The 13,668-nt window shown below is 37.0% G+C and overlaps 1 protein-coding gene and 1 pseudogene across 2 annotated transcripts in view; one reads left to right on the forward strand and one right to left on the reverse strand.

Annotated features, from left to right (window-relative positions):
• The window catches only part of PRKCI (protein kinase C iota), a 70,816-nt gene that overhangs the window by 34,806 nt on the left and 22,342 nt on the right, over positions 1 to 13,668 (reverse strand). For both annotated transcript variants that reach the window (XM_019959726.2, XM_070792002.1), the window contains 2 exons: positions 1,907 to 1,996; positions 350 to 400 (listed from right to left, as the gene is read on the reverse strand). In XM_019959726.2, the coding sequence (XP_019815285.2) occupies positions 350 to 400; positions 1,907 to 1,996 (141 nt within the window). The remainder of the gene's footprint in view (positions 1 to 349; positions 401 to 1,906; positions 1,997 to 13,668) is intronic.
• Positions 8,049 to 8,228, forward strand: LOC139185368 (U2 spliceosomal RNA; annotated as a pseudogene).

Consider the following 13,668-nt stretch of genomic DNA (forward strand, 5'->3'; position numbering starts at 1 on the left):
TCTTTGTTTTCAATGTTTCTATGTTTTTTAAACTTCTCCTAAGGTTTGAAAATTTCCAAAATTAAAAAACAAGAAATGACTTATAATGAACTTAATTTTCCTTTCAAATGCACAATAGACGATTATCAGTAAGTTGTAATCAAAAACTACCTGCTTTTTTTTTTTTAACTGCCTGATTTTGATCTAGCAAAAGTAGAGAATTTAGGCAGTGTGCTAATCTATTCTCAATTAGACTTAAGAATGGAAAAGAAAAGAAATTAATTAAAAGTTCTAGTTCTGATTTCATTTCACTTGTGCCATTTTATCATAAATAACTCTGCTCAAAGGTATGATGTAGATAAACACTTACTATCTTCCCCTGGACAGGGCATTCCAGGACGTTCTGGTACACAAGGGAATACTGAAAGACAACAAATTAAAATTAATACAGCATGTTTAAAAACATACAAATTATACAGAATTTTAAATTAAAAAATCATATAAGTTGATCAAAATGTCAAGAGCCTCTCGTGACATAAGGTATTTTAGTATATGGTCAGTATGATTTTTGGAAGGGATCCATTTTACCAAGGCTATAATGAAAGAAGTTCTTATTAAAGCACCATCCATAAATAATGTATTAGAAGCTCAAATTACTCATTCCTGTCCCTATTACATCACCAACTGACTTTTTTGTCATAGAGAAGTCATTAACTATTTCCTTAAATCTTTATTGTAGTAACAAATCTTCTAGGATGAAGAATTAAAATTGCAAGATGTATTCAAATATAAACGTAAGCCACGATAGTTTTTAAAAGATGTATATACTAAACTTCATTGAAAACCATACCCAAATACAAAAACATAAGCTTTGTCTAAGGAACGACACATCCATAAACATGCTAATTCAAAACATTCTTAAAGAGAATATAATGAAACAGCACATTTATGAACATTTAGTCAACTCTTTGTGATGTACAAAAAGGACGTGGTTTAGAACACAGAATATGGGAAGCACAGTTCCTGAAATATTTTTAAAAGTTGAAATGTAAGCTAACTTCTGAAAACAGATCTGTGATACAGCATAAAAAGCAACAACACTTAAACTGCTCAAGACTATGGATCCATAATTTCTTTAAACATCCACTGTAGTTTTATTCTAGAAAGAGACGATCAAAGAATGACTTCTAAAGTTCTTCCAGGATCTCAATAAATTAGAGTGTAAAAACTTTGGGAGTTACTATGTCAAATTCCTAAGGAAGACAAAAATCAAACTTGTTTTTTAAGAAAACACACTGTAAAGCAAAGTACAAAGGAATGACAACAAGGTAATGAAATGAATCATTACACTGAAGGGAGATGTGTGTTTGTTTCAACTTTTAAAGAGTTCCTTAGGTTTGGTCTCCTAAGGCTCCCAAAAATGTTATATGAAATACTGCTAATGTATTACAATTATATTAATCATATTAAGTGGGTTCTACATGACATAAAAAATTTGAGGGGCAGGATGGCAGAATGAAAAGAACAGGTTTGGGATGAAAATATCTGGATATACAACCCAGGTCTACAGTGTACCAGTTACGTGACGGCTGAGTTTCAGCCTCTCTTTCTATACCCCTGCCCACCTCTGAGGCTTGTTGACCTTTAACACATTAAAGTGTATGGTAACTACGTAAACAGTTTCACGGTTAACCCTTAAACAAAAGAAAGAACATTTAAGACATCTTACTTCTGGAAATTATTATTTGAATACATTACAAAACTGCAAGAAGATGACTTAGGTTCTGCTGGGCACTCGATTCTTAAATTGTATGCTAAAATTTTGCTGTGCAACACTGATATGATCACAGTTTAATATCCAGGAAGGCATACGCAAATAAGAAATTTCCCAAGATTATAGGAAGAGTAAGAAATGACTACTCCTTACCATGAATCAACAGTTCAGAATCCTTGTTTAGCTCATAAAGCCTAAAGGCTTCTTCTAACTCCAACTGAGATGATACTGTACACGGGTCTCCTAAAAAATATAAAAAGGAAAAGTAAAGCTCATATTTTAAATCCTGTAAATGTGATTAGTAAATAATTTCTACTATATAAAATCTTGAGGAGAAACAATTACATACACACAGAGAAATATTTAACAAGGACAACTGTTTAGATATTTATTTAGATAATTCTATTCTCTGAAGCAGGTAATGTAACTTCCACTCCAATTTCTACAAAATATTAAATGAGGCTCATAGATACAAACTTTATATATATATAACCATTTAATTCTTAACAATATTTATATTCAAAATATAGCAAATCGAATCTACCCTAATCACATTTTAGATTGTCACTGCAATATGATTAATGGCCAGGGATAATTTACTTGTTTCTTTAAAAGAGGAAGTGAAAATGATTCTATCGACACATGAGGTCTCTAGTCATTTTGTCAAATTTATCTTTTACTTGAGAGCATTCTCAAGAGGCTCACAGAAAGGAAGAACAACTATTAAAGTACTCCGGACTGAAGAGCGTTCCTGCTTGATTGCTTTTAAACGTCAGTTCAGTTCAGTTGCTCAGTTGTGTCCGACTCTTTGTGATCCTATGGACTGCAGCACACCAGGCTTCCCTGTCCTTCACCAACTCCTGGAGCTTGCTCAAACTCATGTCCATTGAGTTGATGATGCCATCCAACCATCTCATCCTCTGTCATCCCCTTCTCCTCCTGCCTTCAATCTTCTCCAGCATTGGTTTTTTCCAATGAGTCAGTTCTTCACATAAGGTGGCCAAAGTATTGGAGTTTCAGCTTCAGCATTAGTCCTTCCAGTGAATATTCAGGACTGATATCCTTCAGAATTGACTGGTTTCATCTCCTTGAGGTCCAAGGGACTCTCAAGAGTCCTCTCCAACATCACAGTTCAAAAGCATCAATTCTTTGGCGCTCAGCTTTCTTTATAGTCCAACTCTCACATCCATACATGACTACTGGAAAAACCACAGGTTTGACTAGACGGACCTTTGTCAGCAAAGTAATGTCTCTGCTTTTTAATATACTGTCTAGGTTTGTCATAACTCTTCTTCAAAGGAGCAAGCGTCTTTTAATTTCATGGCTGCAGTCAGCATCTGCAGTAATTTTGGAGACCAGAAAAAAGTCTGTCACTGTTTCCATTGTTTCCCCATCTATTTGCCATGAAGTGATGGGACTGGATGCCATGATCTTTGTTTTTTGAATGTTGAGTTTTAAGCAAGTTTTTTCACTGGTGTTATCAATCACCTAGAGCCAGACATCCCAGAATGTGAAGTCAGGTGGGCCTTAGGGAGCATCACCACAAACAAAGCTAGTGGAGGTGATGGAATTCCAGCTGAGCTATTTCAAATCCTAAAAGATAATGCTGTTAAAAGTGCTGCACTCAATATGCCAGCAAATTTGGAAAACAGCAGTGGCCACAGGACTGGAAAAAAATCAGTTTTCATTTCAATCCCAAAGAAAGGCAATGCCATTGAATGTTCAAACTACCACACAATTGCACTCATCTCACATGCTAGCAGAATAATGCTGAAAATTCTGCAAGCGAGGCTTCAACAGTACATGAACCATGAACTTCCAGATGTTCCAGGTGGATTTAGAAAAGGCAGAGGAACCAGAGATCAGACTGCCAACATCTGTTGAATCATCAAAAAAACAAGAGAGTTCCAGAAAAACATCTACTTCTGCTTTATTGACTACGCCAAAGCCTTTGACTGTGTGGGTCACAGCAAACTGTGGAAAATTCTTAAAGAGATGGGAAAACAAGACCACCTTACCTGCCTCCTGAGGAATCTGTATGCAGGTCAAGAAGCAACAGTTAGAACCGGACATGGAACAACAGACTGGTTCCAGACTGGGAAAGGAGTACGTCAAGGCTGTATATGGTCACTCTGCTTATTTAACTTATATGCAGAGTACATCATGCATAGTGCTGTATCATCATGCATAATGAATTACAAGACTGGAATCAAGATTGCTGGGAGTAATATCAATAACCTCAGATATGCAAATGATACCACCCTTATGGCAGAAAGGGAAGAGGAACTAAAGAACCTCTTAATGAAAGTGAAAGAGGAGAGTGAAAAAGCTGGCTTTTAAATATAAATGCACAGTTTAGTAAACTTACACACAGAGAGGGGAAGAAAGAAACAGCTCCCTTAGTCAACCGCCAATGAACTGAATCATCCCCCTGCATCATGGCATTCCTCAATGAAAAAGTCATTTTGAATATAGGTGGGGCCTGTCCTGGGTCCTGCATGCTGCCATTCTTTTGCTCATTCCTGTGGTTACACCAAGAGATGCCATCAACCCAGTCCAAACCTCAGTCACTCACAGCAGGGACCGGTCTACTACTTGAGAGAGAAAAATGAAGTGATCTCCTTCCCTTCTGACTCAAAGAAACGAGTGCCCCTGTTCTTTTCTCCAACTTGGCCACTGAATCCCTCCTTCCTTTTATCTTTTCTAGGAGTTATTCCACTAGTCCTCCCCAGTCTCACTGTTATTTTTTCTTTCCTTCCACTAGCTCTTCTCAGGCAAAGGCAGGTTTGAGTCTCCTTCTCAAAAATTTCTCTCCCGCCCAGGCTGCCATTCATTCTGCAGCCACAATGTAGTCTCAAGAGAAAACTGCAAACTGAGCTGGAAGCAGTGAGTGAAAAGCAACAGAAGCGGGGCAGGGTCTTTGAATTTTGACTTCATACTTTTATATTTTTTAAATTAAAGGTTTATAATCTTTTAGATTTACTAGTAATAACATTTCTTACCATCAAGAATGACCCACCTTGCTTTCTCTATGTTCCTATCTTCCAAGCATTTCTCCCAATTTTGCTGTCAGGTTTTAGTCCAAACACTACTAAAACGGCCGTATCTAAGGTCATTAAAGCAGCTGCGGAAATCAATGGCACGTTTTCTCTTTACTCTCGTTGACCTCTCTATATCATCTAACAAAGTTACCCACTGATCATTATAGAAACTCTGTGTCTGGGTTTCTAAAACACCATTCTCTTGGCTTACCAACTTTTCTTTTAACTTTTTAGTTTGGAAATTTTCAAACGTATTACAAAATCCTGTTCCACCAGCAATACTCACTCACTTATTCCCCTTCACCATATCATTCTGAGCAAATCCCTATAATTCTAGATAAAATTTTCTTAATATATTCATAATATCACTATAAACCCATAAAAACTGACAAAAACTCACTATAAAATATCCAAACAATCATAACACTAACCCTAACCCCACCTCAAAAAACCCCACTTCCAATTAAATAGTAATCACTCCCCATTTCCCCCCAACCTCTCCTCCAGCTGTCAGACCTAGGCAACCAGTGATTGATTACTTTCAGTCTCTATAGTTTTGCCTTCTCTGGACACTTCATATCAGTGGAATCACAAAATATGTGGTCTTTTATATCTAGATATTTTTGCTTGGAATGTTTTCAAGGTTCATCTGTGTTGGTGAGGATGCAGAGAAACTGGAATCCTTATCCACTGCCAGTAGGAATGTAAACTGGTACTGCTGCTTTGGAAAACAGTTGATAGTTCCTCAAAAACTTGAACACAGTTACCATATGACACAGCAATTCCACTCCTAGATGTATATCCAAGAGATATGAAAACATATGTCCACACAGAAAGTTGTAACCAAATATTAATAGCAGCATTACTCATAATAGCCAAAGAATGGAAATAACCCAAATGTCGACCAATTGATGAATGGATAAATAAAATGTGGTATCCATACAATGAACTATTAATCAGTCATTAAAAAAGGATAAAGTATTGATACTTTATATATCATGTCTAGATTAGGCAAATCTGTAGAAACAAGAAGTAGATTCGTGGTTATCTAGGTCTGGGAATTCTAGGGGAAGCAGCTTGGGAAAGACAGTAACTGCTCATGAGCATGGAGTTTCTTATTTGAGTGATTAAAATGTTATAAAATTGATTGTGGTGATGGCTGCACAACTTTCTGCACAAATACAGTAAAAAACACTGAATTGTACATTTTAAATGATAAATTATTTCTAAATAAAGCTGTTAAAAAAATTTAGTGTAGCATTTTTATAAAAGTGAATCCAATAACAATTTAATATTCCAGTCCAAAAGCAAAGTTTGTTTTCACTTGTCTCAAAGAACTAAAGTAATTCTTTTATACAGACTCACTTTCTCAGTTATTTAAATTTCTCCTAATTTGCCATACACATGAAACTGAAAGTCATATAATTATATTCCATTTTAAATATAGGTTTAAAGAAATAACTTGCTTCTACAGAAGTATATTTAAGTGCAGGTCAAAGTTTAAAAAATAGAAAAGCAACGTAAAAGAGAGTAAGAAAACTTCACATTTCAGTAAGTGTGCAAATTATTCTTCCAGTTAGACAAATAAGCCAGTTTTAAAAAAATGAAAAACCAGTTGACTAAATTAATTCCAAATAATGAAATAGTCAAAGAATTCTAGAAACAGAATGAATCTGAAACATAATTAATGCTTCATTTCTAATTTTCCAGGTGAGGGAACTGAGATAAATCATATACAATAAATTATGTTCCTAGGAAATGCCTGAGTCCTTATGAAAGGTCTTTAAAAAGCATCAAAAATCCCCCAAAGACATGTCCTACAGTGCTTCACACACAGATTCTCTCCCAGACTCCAAATCCCGTCATTCTTGCATGATTTCAGCAAAATTACTTCTTTAAGCTTTCATTTTCTCCTATGTTAAAACAAGGGCTATTACCTGTATTGCAAGGACAATGGGAAAACTAAAGATCTTATATTAAAAGTGACTCATAGAATGCTTAGTTCATTATAGGTGTGGCTTTTATTAATGCACCTTGATTAAAAGTCATGAGTTGAATTAATCATTTTTAAAGGTAAAATAACCATATTTTTAAAAGTCAGTCTTTCCCTTCTGCTAGACAGTTTTCTTGCTATGCCAGTATCTGCTTGCTGTTGGTTGAAATCTAAGTCAGGTCAAGTACCTGCTTTCAGTATGTACCTAGTGATGGATGCTTTTGAATAACCACAAGGAAGTGTGAAAGTAAGTGTTAGTCACTGACACTGTGTATACTCAAATCTACTTTGTTTTTATTGGATTGAATGTTTTTGGTTCAGGCATTACCTTTTCAGGCCAGTTGCTTAATGCCTGATAAAGCAGGACATGTAACTCAGAAGTAAAACATTCCATGCATAGTCATCATGAAACAAAGATGAGACAGAAAGCTATTTTCCAAGGCCCACTCAGTTACTAAAGTCAAATTCATATCCTAAAACAGGCAAATACCTAGAGTGAGATCAGCTTGATTTAATGAATTTCAGTGTAATAAAATCTATATATTAGTCAGCAGGCCTGCTCTTTTTTCAGTGCATCTACATTTCCTTTTCACCTATAAAAACAAAGAAATTAGATCAGGGAAACTCAAAGTGTTTGGTAAATATGCAAGATTCAATTATTTATGAGATAACTTCAAGAGGTATAGAACATGACACAGGAATATAACACTAGCTATATTAGATATTTTAGCATATGGCTGAATTCAGTGCCACACATCGGAAAGAACCAACATAGCCTAAAACCAAAGCTGGCAACCTTTAATATTGCCTGAGATAGCACCACCACACTGTTCTTGATCTTGGAGCCTGACATAGATTTATAGATTCACTTGCTGTTCCCACCAAGATGTTACCACTCTCCCCCTCACCCTTCGCTTCTGAATACTGGGTTCAAGACACTGTATGCCACTTATGAAAGTCAGGGCACTCCCTACTCTAAACGGCTACACTGCTTAAAATGAAGACTTGCAAAAATTTTCCAAGAATACTATGGTATTTAGGTGGTCATCCTTTCACTATTAGGCCCAGTCACAGATATAAATAGATTTCTGGTTTCTTGCTTCCTTTTTCTGGGAGGTGGAAATCAGTGGTTCCAGAAGTATGTACTCTCCTATCAGGCTACACACCCTCAACTTCCACTTCTAGAGAAGATAAACTAAAAAGAACTGGATTTAACCCTCCACCTAAAACAAAAGAAAAATTAGACAAAATTAATGACAAAATCGCTTCTCGGGCTTTTGGCTAAGATCAAGTGTAGTATCTGTTCTTATCAGTTTAATATCTGATACGTCCTCTATCCAAGGACAATATATTAAATGGATTTTTGGAGCAGGGAGTTGGAATAGGAGCTTGCTCCATCCACTCCACGTGTTGAAAAAAAAAAGTTAATGACAAAAAAGTGGTTCAAGATATTGGAAATCAAGCAATGAAGGATCAGCTATTTCCAAGTAACTTAAATGCATCTCAGAACAAAAATCAGAAACTTTCATATAAACACAAACATATTCAACATCCAATAAGGCAAAAGTCACAATGTCCAGAATCTGATAACTAAAACCACACATGTGAAGAAGCAGGAAAATATGACCCATAACAGGAGAAAGGTCAATTGAAAGTGACCCCAAACTGACACCAATAAAAGAACTTGAAGACAAGGACATTAAAAGTTATTATATCTGAAAGGTTCAGAAGCAAAGCATGATAAGTACACACGGAAGATATTTTTAAAACACCCAAATTTAATGTCTAGAAATAATGCTACAATGTCTGATATGAAATATGCTTTAGAGGGAATAAGTGGCAGATTAGATATCACAGGAGAAAAGACTGGTGAACTTGAAAACACAGCAACAGAACTATACAAAATGAAATGCAGAAAAAAAGATAGAAAAAGGAAAAAAAAAAAAAAGAACAGAGCATCAGTGAGCTTTATGACAAGTTGAAGAAGCCTACTATACATGTAAGTGGAGTCCCTGAAAGAGGAATCTGGCCAAAATTTTTCCAAATTTGATGAAAACTATAAATCCATGGATCCAAGTAGATCAACTATACAAAATGTGTACGAGACAAGAAACATAAAGAAAACTAAACTAAGGCCTATAATTATCAAATTCCTTCATCCAGCAATAAAAAGAAAAATCTTAAAAGCAGTCAAAGAGATACATTACATACAGAGAAACACAGGTAAAGATAACAGCAGATTCTGCATCAGAAACAATGCAAGCGTACGAAACAGTGTACTGAGTGGAAAAAGATTATCAACCTACAATTTACCCAGCAAAATTATTTTTAAAACAAAGGTGATCTAGAGGCAAATTCATAGAGAAATTTGTTGAGAGAGAAAGGCAAATTCATAGAGAAATTTGTTGAGACAGAAAGGCAAATTCATCACATCAGATCATATCAGATCAGTCGCTCAGTTGTGTCTGACTCTTTGCGACCCCATGAATCGCAGCACGCCAGGCCTCCCTGTCCATCACCAACTCCCGGAGTTCACTCAGACTCACATCCATTGAGTCAGCGATGCCATCCAGCCATCTCATCCTCTGTCGTCCCCTTCTCCTCCTGCTCCCAATCCCTCCCAGCAGTATGACCTAAATCAAACCCCTTATGATTACACAGTGGAAGTGAGAAATAGATTTAAGGGCCTAGATCTGATAGAGTGCCTGATGAACTATGGAATGAGGTTCGTGACATTGTACAGGAGACAGGGATCAAGACCATTCCCCTGGAAAAGAAATGCAAAAAAGCAAAATGGCTGTCTGGGGAGGCCTTACAAATAGCTGTGAAAAGAAGAGAAGCGAAAAGCAAAGGAGAAAAGGAAAGATACAAGCATCTGAATGCAGAGTTCCAAAGAATAGCAAGAAGAGATAAGAAAGCCTTCTTCAGTGATCAATGCAAAGAAACAGAGGAAAACAACAGAATGGGAAAGACTAGGGATCTCTTCAGGAAAATCAGAGACAAGGAACATTTCATGCAAAGATGAGCTCGATAAAGGACAGAAATGGTATGGACCTAACAGAAGCAGAAGATATTAAGAAGAGATGGCAAGAATACACAGAAGAACTGTACAAAAAAGATCTTCATGACCCAGATAATCACAATGGTGTGATCACTGACCTAGAGCCAGACATCCTGGAATGTGAAGTCCAGTGGGCCTTAGATAGCATCACTACGAACAAAGCTAGTGGAGCTGATGGAATTCCAGTTGAGCTATTCCAAATCCTGAAAGATGATGCTGTGAAAGTGCTGCACTCAATATGCCAGCAAATTTGGAAAACTCAGCAGTGGCCACAGAACTGGAAAAGGTCAGTTTTCATTCCCATCCCAAAGAAAGGCAATGCCAAAGAATGCCCAAACTACCACACAATTGCACTCATCTCACACACTAGTAAAGTAAGGCTCAAAATTCTCCAAGCCGGGCTTCAGCAATATGTGAACCGTGAACTTCCTGATGTTCAAGCTGGTTTTAGAAAAGGCAGAGGAACCAGAGATCAAATTGCCAACATCCGCTGGATCATAGAAAAAGCAAGAGAGTTCCAGAAAAGCATCTATTTCTGCTTTATTGACTATGCCAAAGCCTTTGACTGTGTGGATCACAATAAACTGTGGAAAATTCTGAAAGCGATGGGAATACCAGACCACCTGATCTGCCTCTTGAGAAATTTGTATGCAGGTCAGGAAGCAACAGTTAGAACTGGACATGAAACAACAGACTGGTTCCAAATAGGAAAAGGATTTCGTCAAGGCTGTATATTGTCACCCTGTTTATTTAACTTCTATGCAGAGTACATCATGAAAAACGCTGGACTGGAAGAAACACAAACTGGAATCAAGATTGCCGGGAGAAATATCAATAACCTCAGATATGCAGATGACACCACCCTTATGGCAGAAAGTGAAGAGGAACTCAAAAGCCTCTTGATGAAAGTGAAAGTGGAGAGTGAAAAAGTTGGCTTAAAGCTCAACATTCAGAAAACGAAGATCATGGCATCCGGTCCCACCACTTCATGGGAAATAGATGGGGAAACAGTGGAAACAGTGTCAGACTTTATTTTTGGGGGGCTCCAAAATCACTACAGATGGTGACTGCAGCCATGAAATTAAAAGACGCTTACTCCTTGGAAGGAAAGTTATGACCAACCTAGACAGCATATTGAAAAGCAGAGACATTACTTTGCCAACAAAGGTTTGTCTAATCAAGGCTATGATTTTTCCTGTGGTCATGTATGGATGTGAGAGTTGGACTGTGAAGAAGGCTGAGCACCAAAGAATTGATGCTTTTGAACTGTGGTGTTGGAGAAGACTCTTGAGAGTCCCTTGGACTGCAAGGAGATCCAACCAGTCCATTCTGAAGGAGATCAGCCCTGGGATTTCTTTGGAAGGAATGATGCTAAAGCTGAAACTCCAGTACTTTGGCCACCTCATGCGAAGAGTTGACTCATTGGAAAAGGCAAATTCATAGAGAGAGGAAGTGTAAGAGAGGCTATTACCAGGAACTGGAGGAGGAGAGTAATTGCTTGATGGGTATAGAGGTTTTGTTTGTGATGATTAAAAAGTTCTGGAAGTGAGTAGTGAGAATGGTTGCATGACATTCTGAATGTGCTTAAATGTCACTGAACTGTACACTTTAAAAAGGTCAAATGGCAAAATTTTATATTATATACAGTTTGGCACAATTAAAAAAAAAAAGGAATATACTAGAATAGACCTCAAGCCATAAGGCCTAGGAAAAAAAGAGGGGGAGGAGAGTTTCAAAATACATGCTGAATAACACCACTGATATGAATTTAAAAGCCTATAAAGGGAATTCCCTGGCAGTCCAGTAGTTAAGGCTCAGCACTTTCACTGCCAGGGGTGGAGGGTTAGGAGGGTGGGGGCCAGGTTCAATGCTTGGTCAAGAAACCAAGATCATTCAAAGTGTGCAGCCTGGTCAAGAAAAATAAAATTAAATTAAATTAAAAAACGAAAGTACATAAAAGCACTATACTTTGTCATATATATATATAGAGAGAGAGAGAAATAATGAAAGATTAGTGGTTGCTTGGGGATGGCGGGATAGGAGTAAGAAAACAGCTTAGACTATAAACTTGTCCTATGATAGTAGCTGCCTCTTACAGAGGGAAGGAAGACAATGCAATTGGAGATGGGGATGCCAACAAGAAGGACACATGCTCTCAGAGAGCAGAGCATGTCTGGGAGCCCTGGTGCCCTACTGGGCTCCTATGTCCTTCCTTGTTCAACTCTCAACACCTCTCCACTCCACTACTCCATGGGGTTTCTCTGAGGTGGGTCCCAGCCTGATCCTTTTGCCTCTCAGGCAGCACCACAGCCTGGTATATAAACAGTAGCAGCCAGAATTTACCAGGCACAATGTCTGGAGCATGGAGCTGGGGCAGACGCTAGAGCTGAGAGAACTGCTCGGGATTTCTTAAAGTTAGCTGTCTTCTCATGGGATCCTCTACCCCTGTGAGCACAGGAAGGCTTTCCAGGGACTACCATGCTAGACAGTTTATTAAAGGCATCCTTTTCCTCAACTCCCATATAAACCCCTTTCCAGAAACCATCTGCCTGAGAACATGCCTGGAATGTAGCACCTTACCTCACTAAATTTTCAAGTTTTTCTTTTCCTATTTTATTTTTACAAAAGCATATAAAACTACCATATGATCCAGCCATTCCACTTTTAAGTATTTACCCAAGAGAAAAGGAAACATATATCCATTCAAAGACTTGTATGTGACTGCCACAACACTTTTATTTATAAATAGCTTATTATAAACTATTATTTATAATAGCCCCAAACTAGAGACAACCTCAGTGTCCATCAATAGATGAATAGAAAAACAAATTGTGGTACATCCACATGTTGGAATACCACTCGGCAATAAAAAGAAATGAGTTACTGACACATACAACACATGAATCAATAATCATGCTGAGTGAAAGAAGCCAGACACCTGCTCTCAAAAAAAGAGGCACATGTTGTATGATTCTGTCCCTATAAAACCCTAGAAAATGGAAACTAATCTATAGGAACAGAAAGCAGATCATTAGTATCATTAGTTGCCTGGAATGGAGGAGTAGGAGTGAGGAATTGCAGAGCACAAGGAACATTTGGAGATAACAGACATGTTCTCTACCTTGCTTCCCATGATGGTTTCCGTGGTGACAAAATTCATCAAACAGTATGCTTAGAATATGTAAAGTTTATTGTATTTTAATTATACCTCAATGAAGAAATTTTTAAAGAAGAAACAAAGGTATGGAAAAGCTAAAAGAATTCATTACCAGTAAACCTCCAATACAGAAATGTTCTCCAGTACAGGAAGTCCTCCAAGCAGAAGGAAAAATACCAGTTACAAAACAAGGTCTGCTTAGAGGTACTTGGATATTTTTACTTATTTATATTGATTTTCATTTTTTAATTTTCAGGTTTGGAATCACAATACTGCTATCTAAATAACTGAAGTTACACTGAATATACATTCAGTCAAAAAGTTTTCACTCACTGTTTTTTTCTGATAAAGAAAAAGTATGAAGAATGATTTACTATTTTAGTTCTTAACATATCAGCTAAAATTACACCAGACTAGAGATGTTTGGAAAATATCACATAAGAGAAATATGTTTCTTCCCATACTCAGTGTGGTTCTGTTAAACTCTGGCACTCTATTTTCTCTCTGTGAATACATCAGATTTTATAATGCAAGATGTTTAATCCAGAATTCAGAAATACTCCATACTCTTTTGTCAAAGAACAATTATTCTCATTTTAAGTTTCCGTGAATCTCACCTATTGAAGCCAACAGGATGTGAATTGAAGAACTATATCCAAAAAA

This window comes from Bos indicus, chromosome 1 (genome assembly GCF_029378745.1).
Source record: "Bos indicus isolate NIAB-ARS_2022 breed Sahiwal x Tharparkar chromosome 1, NIAB-ARS_B.indTharparkar_mat_pri_1.0, whole genome shotgun sequence".
Taxonomy (NCBI): Eukaryota; Metazoa; Chordata; class Mammalia; order Artiodactyla; family Bovidae; genus Bos; species Bos indicus.